Genomic DNA, 24,686 nt, shown 5'->3' on the forward strand with positions numbered 1-24,686 from the left:
TGACTAATCTTCTTCTGTGGTCACTGTGGGCATTGTTCTTTCATAGTCCCAGTAGGCATCCTTTTTATAGTCTCCAGAAACACCAGAGGTCTTTGGTCTCCATTTCAGTTATTAGTCACTGGCACCAATGAGAATCTTTCATCTGTTGTTCACTTTAGAATACGTCTTTGGTGGGCACTGTATGCATCAAACATTTCTTGTTCCAAGGTGTGTACCTTGAAGTTGGACTGCAGAATCAATCTTTGATCCCATACAACCATTCTGACCATAGACTTTATTACTGAAGATGTTTGTTCTAGAGACGCACAGGCTATAATATCCCTTGTGTAGTTCTGAAGTATATCGTCTCACTGCAAACAGTACTTTGAGGTTGTTCTAATACGGGGGCCCCATGAGCAGAGGCGCTACCCTACAGAGAAGGACCACCACCTACCTCATTTCCCTGACCCTAGTCAAACTAGAAGCTGTCAGCCAGGAGAAGAGCAAACGGGCATCTGACCCAGGACCTGAGGATTCCTGGGGACCGAGTTCAGGCCATGAGGGCCCTGGTGAGTCCAAAGGAGGGCGAGTGGCTCCCACTCCTTTCAGCCCTCCTAGGCCTGGAGACTCTATAGGGGGCCTAGGCCATGGAATTGGAGAACAGGCAACACCTTCCCAGCAAACACCATCAGAGCCTCAGGTGGGGGATGATGGGGAGGAAGATGTCTTCTGCTCCTTGGCTGAAGGGGAGCAATGTCCAAGTAAGCGACAGGAGAGGTCCTTCCAGCGCCAGGATGCCATGTGGATTAGCACCAGTGTCACCTCTGATTGCTTTCTGCAGAGTTCTCCAGGCTCAGTGGGAGGGAGGAAGAGCAGCAGTGGAGGCTCCACATCCACAACTGGACATCCATCACCTCAGTCTATCAGCCCGCAGTTCTTTGCAACAACTCGACCTCTTTCCTTCGGGGGAGTGGTGGGGACACAGGGGCAATGGGGGTCACCAGTGTTTGAGACTGCACAAGCTGGGCTTAAAGAAGCAAACGCTGTTCCAGCTCCGCCGGTTATCGTGAAGGAAGCTAGGGTGGTAGCTGGGGTAAAAGAGGGCCCCCGGCCTCCTGAGATTAAGTCAAAACCACGACCCCCTGATGTGAAAGAGAAGCCCCGACCTCTTGAAGTAGAGAGAGCCCAGCCCCCTGAGGTGAAAGAGAGACCACGGCCTCCAGAGGTGAAGGAGAGACCACGGCCTCCTGAGGTGAAGGAGCGTCCCCGACCTCCAGAGGTGAAGGAGCGTCCCCGACCACCCGATGTGGATAAACCATGGGCTCACGACGTTGAAGGACCAAGAGCTACAGAGGTTGTGAGACCGAAGTCTGCAGAGGTAAAGGATATTCTGTGGGCTCCCGAAATTAAAAAGGAGGCATCCAGGCCTCCTGAGGTCAAGAAGGAGGCCCCCCGGCCACCTGAGAGGCCTTCCAGAGCCTCTTTGTATGGAAAAGCACAGAAATTTAGGAACATTCCCTGCACCTCCCAATCAGGTTCTGTGCAATCATTTTCCCACCAAGAACCAGTGCCTTCTGCGGGCCCTGTGGGCCAAACTCGGAGTCCTACTACCACTGCACCGGCCATGGCCTATATCTCTTCTGACCTCGCCCAAGCTCGGTGTCCAGAATCCAAGAACTCCACTTCCAACTCTGACCTTCAGAGTTTAGGACAAAAGGCAACAACTATCACTCCAGGTGCCCCATCTCAGACACCCCCTCTAATCACCCAAGCTTCGAGTCCGGAACTGAAGACGACATGGGCAGCGACTTTGACAGCTCAGAGTCGAACTCCTGCTGTTACAGCCCAGACCACAACTCCTGCAGTTACCACTCATTCCCGTTCCCCCTGTATCACATCACATGCCTCAACTGCTACCGCCACTGCACACTCACGCTCCCCAACAGTGATAGCACAGGTCCTGACTCCTGCAGCCATCACCCACTCCCGTTCCCCCAGTACCACACCACAAGCCCTGATGTCGACTATCGCCCCGCACTCACATTCCCCCACTGCCGCAGCCAGTGCCCCAACCACTTCTGTCAGCACCCATGCCCATTCTCCTACTGTAACATCCCAGACCCCTACTAATGTAACTAGGGCACATACACCTACTCCTACTGCCAGGGCACAGACCCCCACTGTACATTCTAGAGCACAGACCCCAACAATTCCAGCCAGGGCACAGACACCCACTGCCATAACTCTAGCCAGAAGTGCTGAATCGAAGTCTGCTGCTCCTATGACTGCCACAGTGAGGTCCCAGAGCCCTAAAGCCACAAGCCAAACCCCCAAGACAAGGCCCACTGTTGCTTCTACCACAGCACAGGCCCAGAGCCCTGAATGTAAAGATGGCAGTGAGCATGGGACCCCTACATCAGCTGGAAAAGGAGAGGTGCCTTCCCCTCACTCCTCTGCGGAGAAGAGTAGCCGCATTCCGAGGCTACCTGGCAGTGTCAAGGGTCCAAGAGTGGAACCCCAGATCATTGTGACAGAGACCCGGAGGGAGAAGGGACTCAGCGCCAAAGGCTCCAGCCGCCGTTCTTGGCATGAAAGTGAGCGAAAGGCCAAGGCGAGGGCGGCGGCAGCAGCAAGAGACAGCTCCCAAGTTGAGGGCCTTATACCTGCTGCTGTGGTCCCCAAGGCCAGCTTATCTCCTTCTTCTTGTGACCCCAAAGGCTTCCGCAAGGGTGGTAAGAGCAAAACCCTGGACAACAGTGATCTCCATGTTCTGTCAGAGGATCTGAAACGGGGAAGGGAGAGCAGTGGGGGCACTGTCGTTGGAGGTGGCGGGGGTACACTAGAGAAGGGCAGAGCCTCCACCAGAGACCGCAAGATGCTTAAGTTCATCAGTGGAATATTCGCCAAGAACACTGCCTCGGTGGCCTCTTCTCCTGTTGGGTTGTGTCAAAGAGAGCTCGGAGAGGAGATCAAGAGCACCCCTTTAAGTGAGTACAGTTTGCAACGGTAATCCTTTTTTTTGCTTGTCCAGAATGTTGAATGGGCCTATTTGTACCTCAGGGGAGTTCCCTGGTAGCTGGTGGCTGATCAGATGGGAGGGTGCGAGAAGAGCAAGTTGTGTGACTGGGTCTGTTCCATCCACCTGCTCTTCTGCAGGCACAGGGCTACTGGGAATTCCTCCAGTTCCACAGGAGCAACTCCTTCTTTAACATTGAGAACAGTGAATAGATTGTGCCTTCCTTGCTTTTATAATTCAAATTTCCTTTTGTGAATCTTAAATATGTTGCATAACCAGAATTTCCTGGCAACGAGACTGAAGAACTGGTTCATTAACGCTCCTTAACATTCAGGCTTTGCATTTATAGTCCCACCATGCAAACTTAATATTTTTATTCAGTTTTGCACACGCACCCCTGTCTATTTGTCCATTTTTGTATTTTCAGTATGTAAACTTGTACTGTGATAATGCAGATTGATAAAAATGTAAGAAAACTGTATAACATTCCATTGCAGTATGTAATGAGACTAATACTCTGTTACAAAATTGTAGCCATGTGGCCAGCGAGGCTTAAAAAGGTACTAAAATAAGGTAACCAACTGTCACCCTTCCGTCTCAACATTCCACAATGCTACTCCAGGGCACATCCCGCGGGAATCGTGCCTCCGCGTCTTAAGGCGGGAAAGTGCGAAGCAGGCCTGCTTGGTGTCACTGAACTCACAGACTACGGGCCCCCTGGGTGCACCCATCTCCCTGGACCAGCCCCGCCACCTCGGTTGGCCTGCAAGTAGCCCCCGTTTCCGACTCCGAACCAGTCCTGTCCCAGTCATTCCCTTCTGGAGACGTCGCGCACAGCGTCTTCCGCCTTCCTCTTGTGCAGGCTTCACTGTATGTTTCTTGTGAGCCCAGAATTAGGGGCGTAACAAAGGCCCACTCGGTGCGGGTGTCCCCGAACTCCAGGGAGCCCACTCACCCCGGCACCTGGCCTGAGTGAGTCGGGAAGTGAGGGAGGGGGGTGGGGGGCGGGGTCTCAATGTTCTTTCTGTGCAGGAGCCCCTTCCAGCTTGGTTACGCCGATGTCCAGAATAAGGGCTTTCCGCAGTTTCCTTGAGCATTGCTATTCGTGTACTATTACACGCTCTATTGTATTCCATAATTTACACAGCAGCATTTATCATTAGATCACATTGTATCTCGTGATTAGCAAAGCAATCAAATGACATTTTAAAAAGAAAGAAAGAGCCGGGTAGCATTTGACAACACTACACAAAAACGAAGATGGAATAGGACGAAATAAATGATTGCAGATGAGTTAAAAAGCATCTGCAGCATCCTGGCATCTCCGCGGTAGGCTGCTCACGGGTGGGGGAGAGGGGGGCTACTATCAGAACACAATACACTGCCACGATCCAAGCTTGCTTCCATGCCACTTACTAGTTGAGGCCTCCTGCAGTGTGGCACTGGTTAGAACATGTTTGTCCAGGCCTGATTTTGGTTTCAAGCCCAGTCTCGTGAACAGAAGAGAGGTGTTTGCAGTTTAAGATCTTCACTACACACACCTGTTGCATGATACCTGTTTTTCTTCTGTAGTGCTCACCACTGGGTGTCTTAGCTTGCTCCTGAGTGCTGCCAACTTTTGGTAGACAGACAAAGGAACTGAAGCATTGGGAGGCGGGGTTTCACATGATTGCCTGGGATCACACAATATAGTGAAATGTGGAAGCTGGGACTGTGGTGCAGCCTGGTGGCGGAAATGGTGTTGAATGCCTGAGTTGTGCCTGACCCTGTACTATCGTCATCATTGACCTCGTAGAGGCATTAGCTTATCGGAAAATATCCCCATTTAGTATATTCAAGGCACGTCCGATACTTGTGTGTGGAAACCTTGTTCTGCGGTCTTTATCAGACCTGGCAAGAGATGGGCTCTTTGAGACCCAGGATAGGCCGAATAGCCACACACAGATTGGAAGAATGGCAGTCTTGTTAGGCCCAGCTTCCGCCACGGAGCCAGCCAGTCATGGTTTCCTAGATGGGATGCTGTTGAAGAAACATTTTCTGTGTTTTCTTTCTCAATTAATATTCTGGGTGACAGAGACTCGTGCATCCAGATCTGCTTTACAACCCAAGATCACTTTTATACTCTGGGTCCTTTTGAAATAACTGGATAATTTCTGCTACAAAATTCAGTAGGTTTGTGTACTGACAACACATGAAACCACTTCCGCTTGGAAAACAGCCCAGACAACCCATCCACCCTGCCAGGACTAGGTGTTCCAACAGATGAAGGGGAGCTCCGGGCATGAATGGCCTTCACACTGCCTTAGGACTGAACTCTTCCACCGTTTCACCAGTAGTGAAGAACCTGGGGATTATTTTTGATTCCAAGCTATGATTCGCTCTCCAAATAAACAATTTGGCAAAGAATCAAAACATACAGCTATATCTCCTTTGCAGTCGCGGCTGCTAGGTGTAGCGCGCAGAGCTGGGAGTGCGGGGGGCAGTTCAATTATAAAAAAATGAACTTATATGACCCTCCGTGATGTGCAGCTCCGCTCCAGCCGCCTCGTCTTCTCTCCCCAACCAATCATAATGCTTCTTTCATGCTGTTACACAGGATGAAAGAAGTGCCATGATAGGCCTGAGCGGGCGGAAATGCCATGCAGGGGGAGAATGGGGCACTTCACGTGGTCTCCACCCGGCTGTAAAATGCAGCCAGGTGGAAAGTTTCTAAGTGTGCATACCACTCCACCACCAGATGTGGAGGAGGCTGGCCCCACCTCACCCTACGAAGGGAGAAAAATAAATGGATAATAAAATAGTTTTATTATCCCTTTATTTTTCTACTTTTCGTCAGTGGAGCGACGCTCCTCCGCCATCGCAGAGGGGCTGCCCCTGATCCTTTGAAAAATCATTCCGAACCTCCACATGAATCACAGAGTCAAACTGACATAGGCCTGTGTCCTGGCATGATTCACAAGTGCAATATCATCTACTCTGGTATCCTCAACAAACGTATTGTCTGGCTCCAACATCTTCAGCAGTGTTGGACTGGAATTTGCTGCAGTCTGGCATGGTCAGATGGGATATTTTGAAAGGCCAGTGAGAAGGCTGGGTCTATTTGGTCCCATCACAACTCATGAGACCAAACAAATGGCCCACGCATTGGTCATTTTAAGCTGGACATCTAGCAGTGCCAGACTGGAAAAAATGCCAGTTCAACACTATCTTCGGGACTGAGTACCCGAGACCGTTCCTAGCCTTTAAAAGTGGGACCAAAAAAACTCAGCTCTTAGATTGTTCGGTGGGCTCCTTGTTGATTTCAGGGTCAATTTCGGGGTCCTGTGCACCCTCCACAATGCTTACTGGGGGTAAAGCCCTGTAACTCTGTAGAAACCAGGGCACACGTCCTAAAAAAGAAGTGGGGAACTAACCAAGTTAGGCAGTATGCAAGTGTCATCCTGGTGTGCGACATCACAGCACGTGACATCGCACATGACATCACAGGAAGTGGCATCACAGCCCATGATTTTACAGGAAGTGACATCACAAGAAGTAACATCAGATCTTAAGACCTCACACGTGTTTAGCAGCTCTATCATGATTATATTTTAGTAGATTATGAGTTTACATGCAAAGACTCTTGATTTAGGCAGAAGATTCAAGCTTTAAGCTTTTGTAAGCTACACATACAACAATGTTGCTTTTTGACAGCGTAAAGCTTCCTTTACTCAAGGATTGACCAAACTAACTCTGCCAGCTTACTCTACAAGACATAATAATGCATATGCAGCACATTTCCTTGTAGATGTGATTGCTTTAGCTGCCAGTGCCCTCCAGAGGTGAGACCACTCTCTAATAGGAAGTATACTTACTCAACCTTCCCACCACGTATTGTGTCTGTGGTGGGCACCTGCACTCATTTTAGGAGTTTGGGGCTCATTTTTCACCAACAGACCCCGACCGACAGAAAGGAGAAAGAAAAATAGGAAAACAATTATGTAGTCAGAAAAGGGGGTGAAAAAGGAATCTACAAGAATACACAAGTGTAGAGTAGTGAATAAAAAGAGATTGCACACTTGGCATTCAGTAATAGGACTGTAAGAAAAATTGGAAGCTATGCATTTATGCTTTTACAAAATGTCACCTCCACATTTAGCAGCAGACATGTCTTGTGTTCCTTCTTTAGGCATAACTATATCTAAGCCACCCTCACATTCACCAGTGCAACCTGACAGCTCACCCTGAAATCAGTATAACCAGAAGACCCACACAAAGATTGGACCATACATTTCTAAGTAAGAAGTATCCGCTTCAAAATAGGTGTAAGCCACCCACTATCCAAGGCTGAGAAGGAAATGGTGCTAAATATAACTCAGAAGAAAAAGGCACGTGCAGTTCCCATCCCAACTAGCACTTTCAAGTAAATATTGGCCTTCAAAAGGAAATATTGCTAGTTTGCATAGAAAACTATCCAAGTGGGGAAATGTAGGAACAGTTAGAGAGACCACAAACTATGGCCAGCAATCAGAATCTACACCAGACTGCGCTCAGTAACTAGTTCTTTGCACAGCCTAGTTGGCTTTCATATTTACAGAAACACTGACTTGTCAGCTCACCTATTCACTGTAACCTCACCTTGAATGAGCCGGTGCTAAGGAAGGACATATGATCTTTCATTTCATATGTATCATAACTCTGAATTACATCAGCCTCCTAGACCTAAGAGCATCGTAACAATAAAGCTACCCAGTGCTATTGTGTTATAATACCATACTTCACAGACTTTGCAGCATTGCTGCAGTAGGTAGATATGAGAAGGGCAAAGAACAAGATCACCCATGTTCTAGCAGGGTAACAACTTGGCAAAATGTAACACAGCCATATCCAGCACGCTCAAATTTACAGAGCTACAATAAAGCAACCTGTCTTACTTTCAACAGAAACAGCTCTTCTACAATTAGTGATTGGAACTGGTAAATAAAGCACATAATTTCAAATGTTTGGAAATCATTTTTCGTTGTGGTGTGACAGATTTTGATAATTCTGCACAAAACTGAGATATTTGGGTCATGGAGGAAAAAGCAGGATTAGACAAGTTAGTCCTTATTTGAAGTGAAAAATGCACAGTTGCAGAATAATTGAGAGAAGAAGCGTGTTTTTTAAAAGTTGGTAAATGCGTGTGCATCAATCTGTGGTACTAACCAAACATGATTATCAGTTCAAGTTGACCTGTGTAGCATACATGTTTGGGTGTATGCACTTTCAGAAACATACAGCAATAAGTGAAAGCTGAATTGGGGCTTAGCTATAAGTGGTAGGTATATATCTTTTATTTGATATAACCAATTATTATGTTGGTCAATGTTTAATATGAAGCCTAGCCATTTATAGGGTGCGCATGACAATTGACTTGCATGTGGCTTTGCCTGCCATCCACGCTCCAAACTCATGTGCCAAGAATTAAAGACAAATTATCAACCTTAGATGTAAAACAGGAGAAGTAGGAGAAATAAAGAGATGTCCATCTACTGACAAAAATGATCAATGTGAAAGCAGAAAACCTAGGATCAAGCCCAGTTTGAACAAATTGTGTGATCCTGGGCAAATCTCTCTCTTGTGTTTTATTTAATAGGCTGTAATATTGCACCACATATTATAAGAATGTGGGCCACATAAAGGATGTACTTGACACCTGAATTTCTTGTGGCTTCTGCCTTGTAGCCACACTCTAACCTCATGCACTAAGAATTAAATACAAAATATTTACAGTTTATGTAAAATAGGAGAAATAAAGAGATGTCCATGCAGCCAACCTATGTGCTGCTCATGACCTCTGTATGCCATTATAGGACCACAGTGATGATTGAGGGCTGTGGCCCTGGTGCATTGTTCTATCAAGAAGAGGGCAGTCACCCTGTGCAATGCTGGGACCTGAAGGGGCCATTTCCCTGTGTGTGCTATTATGAACCGTGTGAGAAGCAAGCCATTACCTGCAGAGAAAGAACAATTACTCAGCTACTCATCAATCCAGGAAGACTAAAGTCCAGCCGCACGATTCAGGGAGACCTACAGCATAAGCGGAGGAGCATGTGGACGCCGGCACCTCTGCCGTAGCATCCAAACGTCGCAGATGTGTGTCAGGGAACTCCAAACCTCCACTCCAGCAAGAGTGGGTAAGACTGAATAATGGGCCTACAGGAACCCCTGTGAAATCCCTGTGAAAGCCTCGGGTCATCTTACTCTGACTGATGCCACGGCGCGGAGGCACTTTGCCTTTCTCAAAGCCATCATGGAACTTCTAAGACTTGAACTCACTAGCAGAGCCTAGCTGGATGTCACATCATGTAAATAGGGCGTAACCAAGATTCTTTGACAAGTAAGGGGGCCTGAAGAGTTGACCCTGAGAATGCTAGTGTGTCTGCCTTAAGAAGACTGTGCATATTATTTGTACACAAAATACGTGGGTGGATGTACAGGAACTCCCATCCACCACTCCTGTAATGCCTACCTGATGCACAGTGATGCAAGGCAGCACAATGCACTACCTTGCGTTATTTATTATTATTTTATTTTTTACAAAACCACACAAAACTATCGTATGAGGCTATTTCCTCTTTATATAGGGGCAGTAGACTCACCAGTTTGGCGTGAACCAATGTTTAAGCGTCTTTGTAAATTTGGGCTTGCGTCAAAATACATGGGCGGATGCATAGTCATGTCCAAGCACCAACCCAGGTAATGTCTGATGCATGGAAAGGCAGGACAATGCACTGCCTTGCATTAGCTTTTTTTTTTTTTAACAAAGCCATGAAAACAGGACTTGTATCGCTCTGTAAATCCTAAAATGGGTTTTGTGTTGGAGTTTTGCTAGAAAAGTAAGCATACTTCAACTTATAAATTTTTTTTTTTTAAACTCTGACATAAAGGAATTGGCAACACGGAGAAACTGACAGTAAATCTGTTCTGCTTAGTTGGTTGCATAGTCTGAACTTTAAAATACCTAATGGGTGAAGGCACCTGCTGCAGAGATTTATGTTTTACTAGTAAATGTGAGGCAATAATAATAGTGGTAAGATAATTGATGGTTATTGCATTGGATGAAATGTTCTGTGTTTTGTTTAGTCCCAGTTTTGACTCAAAGTAGCATAGAAAGTAAATGGGGTATATTTCCTAAGATTTTACACTGTTTGCATCACAAAAGTGACACAAATCGATGCAAAATCTTTTTTTACCTAATTACTTTCCAGCACAAAACTTAGAAAAGTAAGTAGCCTAAAAGTAAGGCAAAGCAGTGCAAAACACTGCTTGTGTTGCCTTCTGCCAAGGGGGCATTACATGGGTGGTATGTGGGGCGTTGCCATGGAACTGCCCATGCTTTTTTACGCTAAACCATATCTACTAACATTAGTAGACAGAGTTTAGCACTAAAAATTAACGCCACTGAAAAGCAGGCGTTAAAAGGAGAACTGTTTTCATTTGTCCTTTCTTTTCCGACTTTGCATGCGTGCTGCACAGTGCAACACACACAACATAGGAAAAGTTTTAAAGTGCGTCTACATATAGTATTTTGTACTGGGAAGGTACCCTTCAGTACAAAACCTATGCCAGACTCAGGCACACAACCTAGCACTATGTGTGTGGCGCTCAACAGCTAAAATCAGTGCCGGTGCTAGAGAGAGAGGAGGAGAGCCATAGTTCTGTAAATATGGCCCTTTCCTTCTCACGCAGCGCAGATTTTTTGGTTGTTACTCTGCTGGAAATCTGGTAAATCTGGGTCAAGGTGTCTCCTGCAAAGCACATCATGTAACATGCGGATGACAGATTTGTATTTTATGTACATAAGTAAGTGGGTTACTGCTTTTAAGAGAGATCCTTTCGTTACTTGCCATTCATAAATTGTAGTCCTTCTAATATAGCACAATGAGCTATCAAAGATTAAAGGTGACTCCTATACAGTGTAACCCTTACTGTCTTCTGTACCACATCCTGTATACTGATTTGCACGCTTGTGTGATTTGTGTATGTGTGATGTAAATACGTCTGACACCATGCATTGGAATGAGCAGCACTATAAAATAAATAATAAATATTGGTATTTAAATTATTTTATGTAGATACTGGGACAGACCAACACATTTCACATGCTTACAGTGCACACATATTTCTTATATGCAGTGACTGAACAAAGTGAAAAGTGTGACTCTCCTGAGTACCTATGAAGTGCTTACAAGCTGTGTGCCTTTGTTCCCCCTCCACTGCTTTTGCATCGAGATATGAGGTTCCAGATAGCACTCAGCCAGGAAATCGAACAAAAGAAGGCCTGACGGCCCCTTAACTTAAGCTTTTGTTATGGGCTCAGCTGGAGTCTGAAACAGGAAAGCCACCTATTCACCTACATGGTGTTGCTCGGATTAAAAGCAGACAACGTGTAGGTGCAGGTGCTGATGAATGTGTCCTGGTGTTTGAAAATTACACTGAGAGGGGTGCAGCATGTTTTACAGTGGGGCTCACCTTCTTGGCAGGGTGGATGGTGTCCACCCTGTGAAAATAGTTAGGGACGCCGTCCACCTGCATGTACCCCCATCTTGTGCCCTGGTAGAAACTGGTACCTCACTATGTCCAAACCAGCACCAATGTCTGCCCAACACTCATTCAAGAGGGTGAAATATTGAGAACGACCTTTAGGCCTAAAAAGAAAAGACCCTTGAAAGCCACGAGCCTGAGACCTGAACCCAACTATGTGGGGTTCAGGAAACGTTTCCAACTGAACGCTTCAGATTCTCCTGTAACTGAACTCAATACAGATGAGGGCGCCGATCGAGGAATTTTGGACATGGGTATTCCCCTGTTCATATGGGTTCTAACATCCCAAACTCACCATAGTGTTTGTCACTGCCCTATAGGCACTCTGAAGGGTACCAGAAAGGAGAAGTCTAGCACTGCATAAAATTCTCAATAATTAAATAATAACACTGATGTTCTGTATCCGTACCGAGAAAAAACTTTCTTTGAAAAGCAGATATTTCACAAAAAATGTTCACGTGCACATCGTTTGGGTTTTCTCAGCCTAAACCGGAAGCCATTCTTTCGCTTCCTTTGTATGCTCAGCAGGCACTTACTATACTGGTTTAAGTGTTACTGTTTTTAGGGTAGCATAGTCTTTGAGGGTATGTGATACAAGAGAATTAATTAAACTGCTGCGGAGTGTTTTGTGCGGCCTGAAGGACAGGGACTGAAGTCCAAGTTGGCCTAATTCTGTCTTTTATTTCTGGCAGTCGATAAAAATAAAGTATTTCAGGTAGGTAACAGTAAAACCTGGTGGGGATGTTTAGGCTTTGGTGATGTAGAGCTGCATAAAAGATCATTCATCGTTGTCATCACACTATGGCTGTATATCAGCAGTCCTGAAAAGAAAGGAAGTGCCTTGCCTGCTGTGGCACAGCTTGTTTAGTCCTCTCCAGAGGAGGGGTTTGAAAGGGATGCTAAGTTGTAGGGCTCACGGGTGGGTTTTAATGCAAACCGAAATCTCGAGCAGGGTATTCCAAAAAGCTTGGACTGGGCTAGATCTTATTACAGAAATTGCTATGGCTTGACTATCATCCTCTCAGCCTGTAGAGTTACCCAAATGTCGAGACCCGTGTGATTTGCGGAAGGTAGTGGCTAGAGGGACCTCAGTTAAAGTAACCCAGATAGCTGACCATAGCATCAGCACTGGCTTCTTTACAAAATGCAGTTCTTCAGTTGGGTGGTTTGGGTCTAGATTGGTCATGCCGGCACAGTGGGCATACAAGGCCCAGGTGGAGTTGTCACCCTGTTTTCCTTCTGGGTCTGAGGTATTGAGGCTTGGTGTTCACCTGACCATTATTAGGGAACCCTGGCTCGCGCTACGAGTCATGTGAAATCACCTGTTTTGTTGGCGACGGGAAGGGCCTTGCAGGCTCTACTCCTGGAGCCCATTGCCCAATCCACTGCCACAAAGCATTATGAAGAATGAGAACAATTGGGTCACCTTCACCTCCATGTAAGCCCAAGTCTTTCGAAGACCTCATTCTATGTAGACTAGGCTGTGCCATGTCTTCATTATGGCTGCCAGTCCAGTAGTTATTGGTCTTAGAAACACTGACAATAATGTGTATTATGACACATGGGATCATTGTACCTGCCATATAAAATGACCACCTGAGCGATTTCCATGCAAGTCTGAGTTAATGCACATTTTAAGCGAGGTCGGTATTGCTTTCATAAAACACAGGGAATCATCAGTTCAATTACAATTAGGGGATCTCAGCTATGTGATTTATTTTTGCCATTTCTTTTTGTATTTATACTTATTTATATGTTGCTTATTTTACATGCATTTAGTCATATTTATTTTGGAGTTTCCGAAAAATGAAGGTGCAACTTGTCGATTTCTGTACATATACAACGGGCAAATGTACGTTCAATCTTGAATACCTGATCGTTTTTGATGTACCTCATTTATATGGTAAACCAGTGCATTCATATAAAAAATGCACATGGTTGCTCACACACATTGATATATGTAACTATTTAAGCTTCATTAGAAAATGTGTTTTAACTATCCAAACTGTCACTCTGCACAGCTACAGGCCTAACAGTCTCGGCTAACAGAACTGAGAATCATTAAAAATAGCCTTTTCCTTTATGATCATGTTTCAAAATAAATACAGACGGGAAAATAGATGTTTTTTTGTCTTTGTCTGTAAAAGCAGAAAGCTGGGAACCTTAATTACAATTAATCATTGAAGTATTTGTTTTATAAAAAGATTTTCCGCTTAGGGTTTTCGCCATTAGTAGTCATTTTCTGGCTCATTGTCTCTAATTTTTTGTCTGGGAGGCGCTTCTGTTTTTTTATTTCAAGGCTCTTTGTTGTGGTCACATTTTGTTCATATTGAGACAACAAATTCTGTCCAGGTGCAATTTTGTTGTGTTTACTTATTTGAATTTTTTCTTTTTTGTGTGCGCTTAATACTTTTGTTCATTGTCAATAATGCATTTCTCCAGCTTCATTGCAGCTGTTGATTATTTCAGTGGAAAGAGTGATATACATTTTTTTATGTGGTCCTCTTTTTGAACGTGGGTGGATGGTGATGAAAGAGCGAAAGAGTGGTGATTCATGGAAGCATAGACGAGCACAAGGTTGTTGCATGAGGATGGTGGGCCATGGCCAGTACGGGTGAAGATGGGGGTACCTACAAAGGAGCGCAGGCGGTAGCGGCTTGAGGATGGTAGGGCCACGGCGAGTGCAGGTGAAGGTGAGGGTAGCCACGAAGATATTCTCAATGGGGTGCTGTAGCGAGAGGAAGAATATCTTGGCCGGTGTGGCATAATCAGCTGTGCCAAGGAGTAGGTAGCAGTTCTGCTTCAATGATGCAAACACCGCTGCTGACCAATTAAAGCCTTGGATTCTACTGAGCAGTCAATAGATCAATACAGTGACATTGAATTAAAGGCAAGCACGGGGCCTTGGTCAAGGTCAAGAAGATATTAAAAAAAAAATAACAAAATATTTACACATACACAACTTGTTTTTCCAGGATTCTCTTTCATTCTCACAATTGATTTGTCGGATGAAGCGCCAGCTGGTATTAATTTAGGACCTGTTTGAGGTTCATGGAAACCCAGGGCCAAATCCTGTCACAGGGATGCCTGGATTTTGCAGCAGAGAACTTGCAAATTCCTGACAGGTTGTGGAATCTGTTTGGATTTTCAATGACAGCTACGGAGTGATCCTTGCAAACGCCTCTGCATACTTTGATTGACAAGACCCTTGAAGGCAACAGTGAATATAATTATATGTGCATACATACAAAAGCAGAGAAATTCATTGTCCAGGGAACATTCGAGACAATACCATCGAAAACCTTGTTATAAGAATATTTCTACGTGAAACGTGTCAATGGCGGTCCCCTACTTAATACACAACTTGTTTTCCATCGAGGGGTTATGCTGCCACGATGCACAGAGCATAGTCCGCAGCTCTTGGTATCAGTATTGTATTACCCAGCACCTTGACATGTTGCATGCAGGACAAGCGAGTGAATACACAGTGAACCGCCCTTAGCCCTGAACTAGGTAGTACAAGTAAATGCAAGTTATACAGCTCCTAGGCCGAGGCAGCACTGTGCGCTCCTTTCGCAACTGGAAGCGCTCTCTGGGTGCACAGGGTAAGGTACTTAGTGCATGGCCTTTGGCAATGCAGTGTATACAGCGATAAAAGGAATCACTTACTTTACTATATACCTCCCACAGGCTAGAAATAATGTGCATAGTGCAAGAGAATGGGCAATGTGCAGTGTCGACCATTCAGCCATGCACTGTGCCATGTTCTCTTGGGCATGGAACAATTCACTTCAGTATAAATCACACAGTGCCTAGAAGTAGTTCCCATAGTTCATGAAAGCGGGTGGTGCAGTATTTATATTGTAGCTAGGCACTGTACAGTACGTTCTGGTTCCTGGAACACTGCACTTCACTATACGACACGCCCCTAGGACTGACGTGTGTGGTACAAGAAAGTGAACTTTAGGTCAGTGCCTCAGCCATGCTCTGTGAAGTACTATCCAAGGCACAGAATGCCGTGTTTCAATGTGAATTGCAGTGCCTACTGCTTATATGTACCGCACTCGGTACAAAAGAGCGTTCTTTACCAAGCAAGTGCTTCAGCTCTGCGCTGTGCAGCTCTCAGGACTCTGTAAACTGTCTTAGCTTCAGCATCCATGTTGTGTCATCTGTGCTATCATCTGTGAAGTCATGAGAAGCGCATGTTGAGGGGAGTGAACTCATCTTAACTTCAGCATCCATGTCATGTCATCTGCTCGCTCACGTGTAAGGTTATGAGCAGCGCATGCTGAGGGAAGTGAACCCATCTTAACTTCAGCATCCATGTTGTATCATCTGTAAGGTCATGTGTGAGGTCATGAGCAGCGCATGCTGAGGGGGGGGTGAAGGTTGAGAGCTCACTGTAACAAGTCCCTTTCTGTGGGTTTGGGTACCACCCACAACATCCATTGAAGTGAAATGTTTTCATAGACTTTGCAAGGTTCCATTTACTGATGCTGTCTTGCTTGTGTGGTGAGTAGGGAACAGTATCAGCCCTTAACTAAAGCTTTTTACAGGCATTTAATGGGTTCAGTAATTATTTATGTAATGTTGAACGTATTTTTGAACAATGCACCCTCACTAATTGCTTGGTCTCTTAGCGATTTGTTGCAGAGCTTGTTTGTGGTTGTGGGCTTGCCCACGGGGCAGAGTTCCGTGGGGATATGATGCCAATAGACATGCCTTAGCCCAGTGAGTAAATGTGGGGTGGTTTGGATATAGAGTTTTCCCTGCCCAGGAGTTCCACAGGTGGGTGGAACTTGCAACTTGCCGTCCAAACCTGTGTGAAGTCTGGTCCATGTTTGCACTGTCTGTCCAGAGTGTATTGTAGTAAGGGTGTTGCTCTTAGGATCACCCACCTCTTTTGAGTACAGCAGACTTGGGACGTGGCCTGTGACTGTAACACAGAAAGAAACTTATTTTGGCGGCAGCTTGCTATTAAAACAACATGCAAACCATCCTTGAAGACAGACATCCTTATGTTGTTTAGGTTCAAAAACACTTACATTTAATTCCCTCAAAACATAAAACAATTGAAGAGCTTTAGTTAGTGCGACAACAAAAGAAAAGGGTCACAAAGTTTCACCTGTCAGGTTCCTATACCCACAGAAAGTAGAAATGTCCTTGTGGGATGTGTCATGTAGCCTTCACCTCTTTAAGCATACAATAATAACAGAATAATTGTGACCGAGAACTCAATTTCTTTTTTCCAAGAAAAGACCTGTGTTATGAAAAGGAATCTCAGTCAGTTTATTGTCAACAGGACCTCTCTGAAGCTCCCTCGAGGCCAGCCAAAGAGCCCCACATGAGATCACCAGGACAAACATGCTACTCAGGGACTTTAAATCATGCATTGAAGACACAGTACATCTCAGTCATTCAACAGGAGAGCCAATATAACAGAAACAGGAGTAAGAACTTTAACAAATGTAAAATGAAGTTGCATACAAATGAGAAACATATCACTTCAAATAATAAAGGATAACATGGTAATTGCTTGTGTGTAGCATGGTATGAATCCTTCATTGCATATAATCCCTTAAGCCTTCTTGATCAATGATACTCCATTCTTATGAGAGAATTGAGGCAGAACACAGACACAATTTACCTACACCATGTTATTTACCCACCCCCAGCATCCAATCCTGACCTGCCCATACTACCATACAAACAAATAATGCTATAAAATCTATTTAAGCAATATTATGAAAACTATTGGAGCAAAAGAATATTAAATATACTATTCTCACTCTAGTTTATGCAACCGTAAGGGAAGTGTTGGACTTCAGATGGATTAGATTTACTATTCCTACTCCAGTCAGTAAAACAGTGGGGACAGTGTTTGACTTTGGAGGGGTGAAATTCATTATTCCCACTCCAGTCTGAGCAACAGTAGGGAAAGTATTGGATTTCAGAAGGGTGAAAGTTACTGTTCCCACTCCAAACAGTGCAACAGTTGGGAAAGTTTTGGACTTCGGAGGGGTTAATGTTACTATTCCTACTGCAGTCTAAGCAAGAGTAGGGAAAGTTCTTCACTTCAGACACGTTAAAAATATGAATAACCCCATAAATATAGAAAAAATGAAACTCTTAATATAAAAATTAGCATGAATATATATATAATATGTGTATATAGATATATGAACAAAAAACTAAAAACAATCAATTTACATAATTACTATTCAATACTTATTTATTGAACAATTGTTATTCAATTATTAACTTCCCATCTTTTATCCCCTACAAACCTAGCAGCCTGCACTGAAAATATAACTCAAACAAGTAAGCATTCCATAAATGACATAATTAAAAATCAGTTAAATAATTAACAATTGATAATTAACTGTTAAATATTACTTAACTTCCCACCATATACCACTACAAACCTAACAACTCCCAGATGACATATAACAAAAATACATTAGTATTACATAGTTTATATAATAAATGTCTATCATATAACTGAAGAAAATATATTAAATAATTCATAATTAATTATTACCTAAATAAATTGCCACCCCACCCCCTTAAAAGCTGCCATCCTGCTACCACACTGCAAATGACAATTGGTTTAAAAAATTCAAAACCACTTAAAATTATGTGCTGCATTCTAAAAAATGAATAACATTTATATAAACAATGATAACGTATAAACTTAATATATCAACTAAAACACATTTAAATAAATATAAACCAATATTTTAACCACTATACTACTGAAAACTATATTAAAATCATTGATATTATTTAAAACGAAATGACTTGCCTCAAAAAGTGATGTTCATCTCAACGATATTCTTGCATCATGATATTTATGTATCATGATATATTATTTCTGATATTTCTGTATCCCGATATTTACAACTCAATATTTTGTCCAAACACCATTTGATTAAATTTGCAGGCCAGTGGTCTGTTGAACTCTTTGTGCCTTATGACCAGCAAGGGATTTTCTTCTTTCCCACTCATCCAACCCTCTACTGCAGACAGAGGTCTTTTGATCTTTTGTGAAGATGCCTGCTAAAATCATCAAACTATAGAATTTTTAAGTTTGCACAAGTCAAATAATATATACATAGTAATAGTGGCTCTAGGTCAGCCCTCTTCATCTATTGGCCTGTTCTCGTATCATCTTGTCAGTCACATTTTGATTCCAACCACCACAGCATGCAACATGAGTTAATGGGTTGCACCATTTCAGTGATTGGTTCTTTTCACTATATCAATCATTATGCTTGTGCATTAGTGCACATGTGTATTAAAAGTAGCCTGCATCACTGGCATCAATAGAAATCCATTCTCTGCTTTTATTTCTCTGTTGATTTAATCTAATTATTATTTTCTTTTGCGATGGGTAATTTTCTTCTTTTCTTTTTTTTGCAAGCATATGCATGCGGCCTTCAGACAATGGCCTTTTTACTTTTTATTAATTAGAAGTCTTAAATGCCTATTGTATATGTTTGCAGACATAAAGACAATCCACATACTTGCAATGACCAGCCCTATGGCCTTTGCCAATGATTGTTTATATAAATGCTAGTCAACAATGTAGACGTTTTTTTTCATATAAAACACTTTATAAATGCATTTAGCTTCTTTCCGCATACTAATATTTTTTGTTGAATAAGGAACAGATGCCTACGCAAACAAAGTAATTTGCTCATCTCATAAAACAGGGTCAAGTATGGAAGCCATAATTAAAATAGAGGTCTTTAGCAACTCAGCTACTCGCCTTATATCATTCTGCAAACCTCCATCATTTTGCATATGCCACTGAGCCCTTCAAGATTGTAATATACAATAAAAGATCTTGGAAATACCAAGGTATACTAATTATATATGTTTAATGGTTTGGAGGAGCAGACGTTGATGGGATGGTTTGTTGATTTCCTTTTAGGTTTCTGTCTTTTTTAAATAAAAATTAATGATTTAATAATTAGAGATATAAGTTACAATTTATCATCACTCTTTATGGAATTCTGGGTTCAGCTGAACCAATCAGAAGGGTTGTAATGTGAGACTAAACGGTTGGTACTGCTCCTGCTTCCTAAGCCGCCCTGATTTCGATGTAAGCGTGGATGTGGTAAAGGAAATCAGAGGCACAGTTGGACAAGTGTGTCTGTATGCTGAGGTTTATGTTATGGCGGTTGCAAATGATCTTGTAGCCTTTGTGTTGTGGGCTATAATAGTTGTATTTTCCCTTCCTTCTCATTATAGGTGCTCTCCCTTTGACCCTGAGTTGTGAGCAGTAATAATTGGTACCTAAAATAATAGCAGAACTTTTAATGGTGGTGACTTTCTATAGAACACAATGCATAATGCAATGTCTTGTGCCACGTTTAGTAACAGATGTTATTTCAACTCTACTTATGTGTACTTATTTAATATACCAGTTTAGACTTACTTAAAGGAGCAATCCTGTGAATAAAAACCTAAGTTGGTGCTATCAAAGGTACATTCTAGAATGTCTACTCCTGGTGACTGTTCGTGATGCAGGATTGTGTAGCGAGAACAGTTTTTAATCTCCACATTGGATGCCCCTTTAATGCATTGTTACAGATGGCCGCACAAGGGCTGTAATGAAATGATAGCAGAGAGATGTTACCATGGTAAAATGTGTTTCTAATGCAGCAGAATTATCACTTGTATCAGTGTTGTGCTGTGAGAACTATCTGAGGGCAACAACCAGGAAATAATGCATAGTTATCAAGGTTATAATAATGCATCTTATTCACGCCCTTCAAGCTGCAAGCCGCCAGTCTAACTACTTCGATGCGAAGGCGGTGAAGGATAAAGGGGTGCTATACTCTGCCAACTATTATTTGAGTCTTGGTGCTTATATAATGCGGATTGTTTATACACAACCGTGTCCTCATTTCCTCTAACCTTGAAAGAATGTGCAAAGTTGACTGCAGGTATCCACGCAGAAAGCTGCACCTGATACAGTATCCTGCTACGCTGCATTACTTTTTTAGTTTTGCCATCCAACTTCATTGTATTACAAAATAAACCTTCTGATGTGTTCGAACAGGCTACATTTATTGGTGAAAACACCTTCTATAGACTGCAATCCCTTGGGTTCACACCTAATGCAACAAACCTCCTAGCCAACAGGCACTGATGTGTTGAGGATAAATTCTGTGGTTTATAAAACAATATCCTGCAGACTTTCTTCTTAGATGTTAAAATATTTGTTTTGGAACAGTTTAAAAAATGGAGTATCTCAACCCAACCTATGTCTCACAGTGGTGGCATAATCTCCTTCTTGTGATATTATGATGCCTATAGGGGAGCTCTTTCACACACCTCAAACACTCAGTCCTTGGCAGCGCTAGATGTAGTGAAGCTGTATGTACACCCAGCTATGGGCTGATATGGTAACGGGCCAGCAAAAGTGCTGCTCCAACCAGTAAGTCACCACGAAGTTGATTTTCCGATCTGTCGGAGAATTGTTTAGCTCAGTAGATTTAAGTCATAAAAGCAAATGATAGGATATTTTGAAAGGCAAGATTTCACATACCAGGAAGCATTTGGTGTAGGGTTCCTTGTTGAGCTTGTCACCCTGAACCAAGCACTTGATACAAATAGACATATTACAATATGTATTCTTATCTTTCCAACAAGCTCTTGGCACATCAACAGTCAGGCCACCATTAGACTGGAGGCTAAAAAGTATAAAAAAGAAGAAACATGGATGCAGGCCTTTCCATCTATGCACCCTGAACTGGAACAACATCCCTGTATTCATAAGTCTGTCCAAATGCTGCTTCAATTTATGAAAGAGTTGAGGACACACATCCTTAGTTAACACTACATTACGATGCAGTAACTAATCCTACCTCTTGTTGCCTGTAAGATTGCCGTTGACCATGTGCAATTCTCTGTTACGTTTTTGCCTTGTTTACCACAAACCACTTACCACATACATACAAACGAACAAACATACATACATACATTTGGTGTATGGCATTGTTGCTCATCCACCAACAATGTGACATAAATACTTCAGTGTTTGCAAACTGTGGTTATGTATACACTTAGACCTATGACATACTGGGGGGGAGAGAGTGTGTGTGTGTGTGTGTGTGTGTGTGTGTGTGTGTGTGTGTGGGGTTGCAGGTGGTTGGCACTGGACCTATTTCTGCAAACAAGTACTTACTTTTTATAATCAGATATTGAGCAAGAGAGACAATGGTACAACATGTAGAAGAGGGGAGTAAAAGAGGAAGACCGTGACAAAGGGTAATCAGTAATGAAAAAGAACCTGCAAGAGTGAGACAAACAGGCACACAGTTTAGGCAGCGGAAAGAAGAGGCAAGAAGTGGAATCAAGACTGGACAGCAATAATACTCTTCAACTTTTACATTCTTCTGTACAGGCAGTAGGTCCCTACACGTTAGACACATATGCCTATTTTATTATTTACAAATTAAGCACGAGCCCAGCAATAAGCACTTGAAACATAAAGTGAACTGTAAGCACTGTGGGTGCTTGCCTACATTAAGCATATGATACTGAGAATACTTCTAAGGTGCATCAGATAGAGAATGGATATTAAAATCAAGATATACACCCGAAAGCCATTTATGCTGGTTTAATGGCGTTCTGTCATAATGCGTTTGCAGTCTGGGTATATGCTTAGAAAAATCAAATGATAAAAACAATGAATGTAATGATTACAGTTTGACAGCAACCTGCAAGATACAATTGTTTATAAAATATAATCCATGTTTATCAAGTGGCTCCTTCCGTCGATCTTGGCCTCAAGTGGGAAGCAGGGGTGTAGCTTGGGCAGTAATAATGGAAGCCTGTAGTATGAGAATTCCCAACAAGCAATAATGTACTCTCTACTACAAAGTACATAGGTGTGTTGGAAAGACGTGGGAAAGGAGATGGGCAAACAAGGTAACATTTTTTGTACTTTTTTGAACACAGATCCATAAGCTACTGGAAGCAAACTCTTCTTACCCCCTTTCCCAAGCACAGGCCGTAAGGCCAGGCTGAATAAGAAAAATATATATATTATAAGCACGTGTCACAGTACTGTGTTTACAAAGGGCAAAACACAATGCCAGTTTCACACCAGCGTCTATGCACACAAGATATGCTAGTGTGCCACTTGGGCACCAGGTTGTGTGCTAGGCTTGGGTCACTGAACTGTACATTTTTGTCTTTCAAAAATGATCTTTAAAAGTAGGTCCAGTTTAAAAAATGGACACTTTAAGAGCACAAGTCAAAGAACAGTACAGCCCTTTTATGGAATCCAGAAGTTTACTCACACACACAAATGCACTCACACATATTTTCTTCTCTTAGATACTGTAAATTTCCTGATTAACATTCATACAGCTCTATAGACACTGCCCCTTACCTGCAACACCCCATGCTGTTCATTGAAGTAAAACACATCTCTACCAAAGCAATGGAGTCCTGACCCACACTGCTGTATTTAAGACATGCTGTATTGTCTGTTCAACCAATTGTCAAGTGTGGAAATCCCAGCGCTCTCCATAGCTCCAGCCCCTGATGCACACACTGTTCTACGGACACACTCACGTCTGAACAAGGCAGTCCATGTTATCCCACACATGACAGAAAGAGTGACTATCAGAGCACTTTAAGCATTACCTGCACCTATTGTTCCTGTGTTAAGTGCCAAACAGATCTTTGACAGTGCAATCAGTCCTGACCTCGACACACAAACATACAATTAACTTCGATCCGGAGAAACCATTATTATCCACTTCTCAATGACAAATGATTAGATTTGCCAGTACATTTTATACAGAAGACGAGCTAGCTAGCTGCTGGCCCTCCCCATTATGAAATCTCTCTCTCCCCCCCATTTACCACCCAACAAACTATTTTAACAGATTAAAACCAGTGACCACATATCATACAAAAAACGTTCCAGCAAGTACATTAACCACTTGAGTATCTGAGTACCATTGGGCATTTTTAAAGTGCAGTACTATCATACTGAGACATGAAGCGCTAATACATTAAAAACTAATTATTAGCAAATGCCTCCAAGCCCTGGTTAAAATATTACTTCTCTACAAGGGCCTCCCATGAATGTTGACTTGTTCGTCCCTTGAGGAACCACAGACCTCTGCAGACCAATGTCAGAATAAAAGTACAGGGATGGACATGTGACTGCATGACCACAGTGACGGTGCTTTGAGGATTAGCAAAACCCAACTAGTTAGAAGCTGACTGACTGCCCTGGGCTGCATGCCACACTCAAAAATTAGATGGGTTACACCACCAGGTCACTAAGGCCAAGGTGGCAGTGGTATAACTAGACAAACGCCCAGCCAGCACTCAATAATACATTGCACCCTGCCTTCACATGACAGACTCACCATTGAGAGGGTAACAACACATTTGGACACCAAGCAGTAATGTATCTGCCATTAGCAAGCACACAAGGCATCCTACTCAACTGTGAATGCATTTGAGACGTGTATCCCCCATACACCTCCACCGAAGATATCTCCATGGTGAGAAGTCTAGAGACACAGGACTTACTCCATGCCATGGTCACTCCCTAGTGGCTAAGATTCTTTAAACACAGAATCTTTGGTGCTTTGCTCTGTTAGGTGACGCACCTAAACATATTAGAGTCTAACCAACATAGAGACAACATGACAGGGGCAGGGGCTGTTTACAAAGCTCTGAGGACAGAAAGGAGCAATTGTTCTGGGCATATCCCATTGAAACTGAAGAAGGAATGTTTTGTTTAAATGTGAGCAATAGAGTTAAGGAGCTGATGTTTTGCAGAATGCCGTGTTAGTGAATGTTCTGTAATTATATTTATATAGCGCTTACTACCCCTTACGAGGCGTCTAAGCACTTTTTGGCAAGTAGCACGCTACTTCAGAACCCAAGAGGAATTAGTGGTGGATTAGCATAGGGAAATATGAGTACAGTATTAATATAAGTTCATTTGAGCAGAGGTATGTGAGTTTGTTATTTGGATTGACTAGACTACTGGAGGGATAGAGGAGGGAAGAATCCAGAAGAGTCAATTGGGAGTTTATAGTAATAGAATGAGGCTTGGGATGAGTAAAGGAGTGATGGAGGA

At 43.1% G+C, this 24,686-nt stretch overlaps 1 protein-coding gene across 2 annotated transcripts in view; it reads left to right on the top strand.

The window, feature by feature from the left end:
- Nucleotides 1-287: 287 nt before the first annotated feature.
- Nucleotides 288-24,686, top strand: part of AGAP2 (ArfGAP with GTPase domain, ankyrin repeat and PH domain 2) — a 488,971-nt gene continuing 464,572 nt past the window's right edge. For both annotated transcript variants that reach the window (XM_069230930.1, XM_069230931.1), the window contains exon 1: nucleotides 288-2,966. In XM_069230930.1, coding sequence (XP_069087031.1) covers nucleotides 392-2,966 — 2,575 coding nt within the window. In that variant the 5' untranslated portion in view covers nucleotides 288-391. The remainder of the gene's footprint in view (nucleotides 2,967-24,686) is intronic.

Source organism: Pleurodeles waltl, chromosome 4_2 (assembly GCF_031143425.1).
Source record: "Pleurodeles waltl isolate 20211129_DDA chromosome 4_2, aPleWal1.hap1.20221129, whole genome shotgun sequence".
In the NCBI taxonomy this organism is placed as follows: Eukaryota; Metazoa; Chordata; class Amphibia; order Caudata; family Salamandridae; genus Pleurodeles; species Pleurodeles waltl.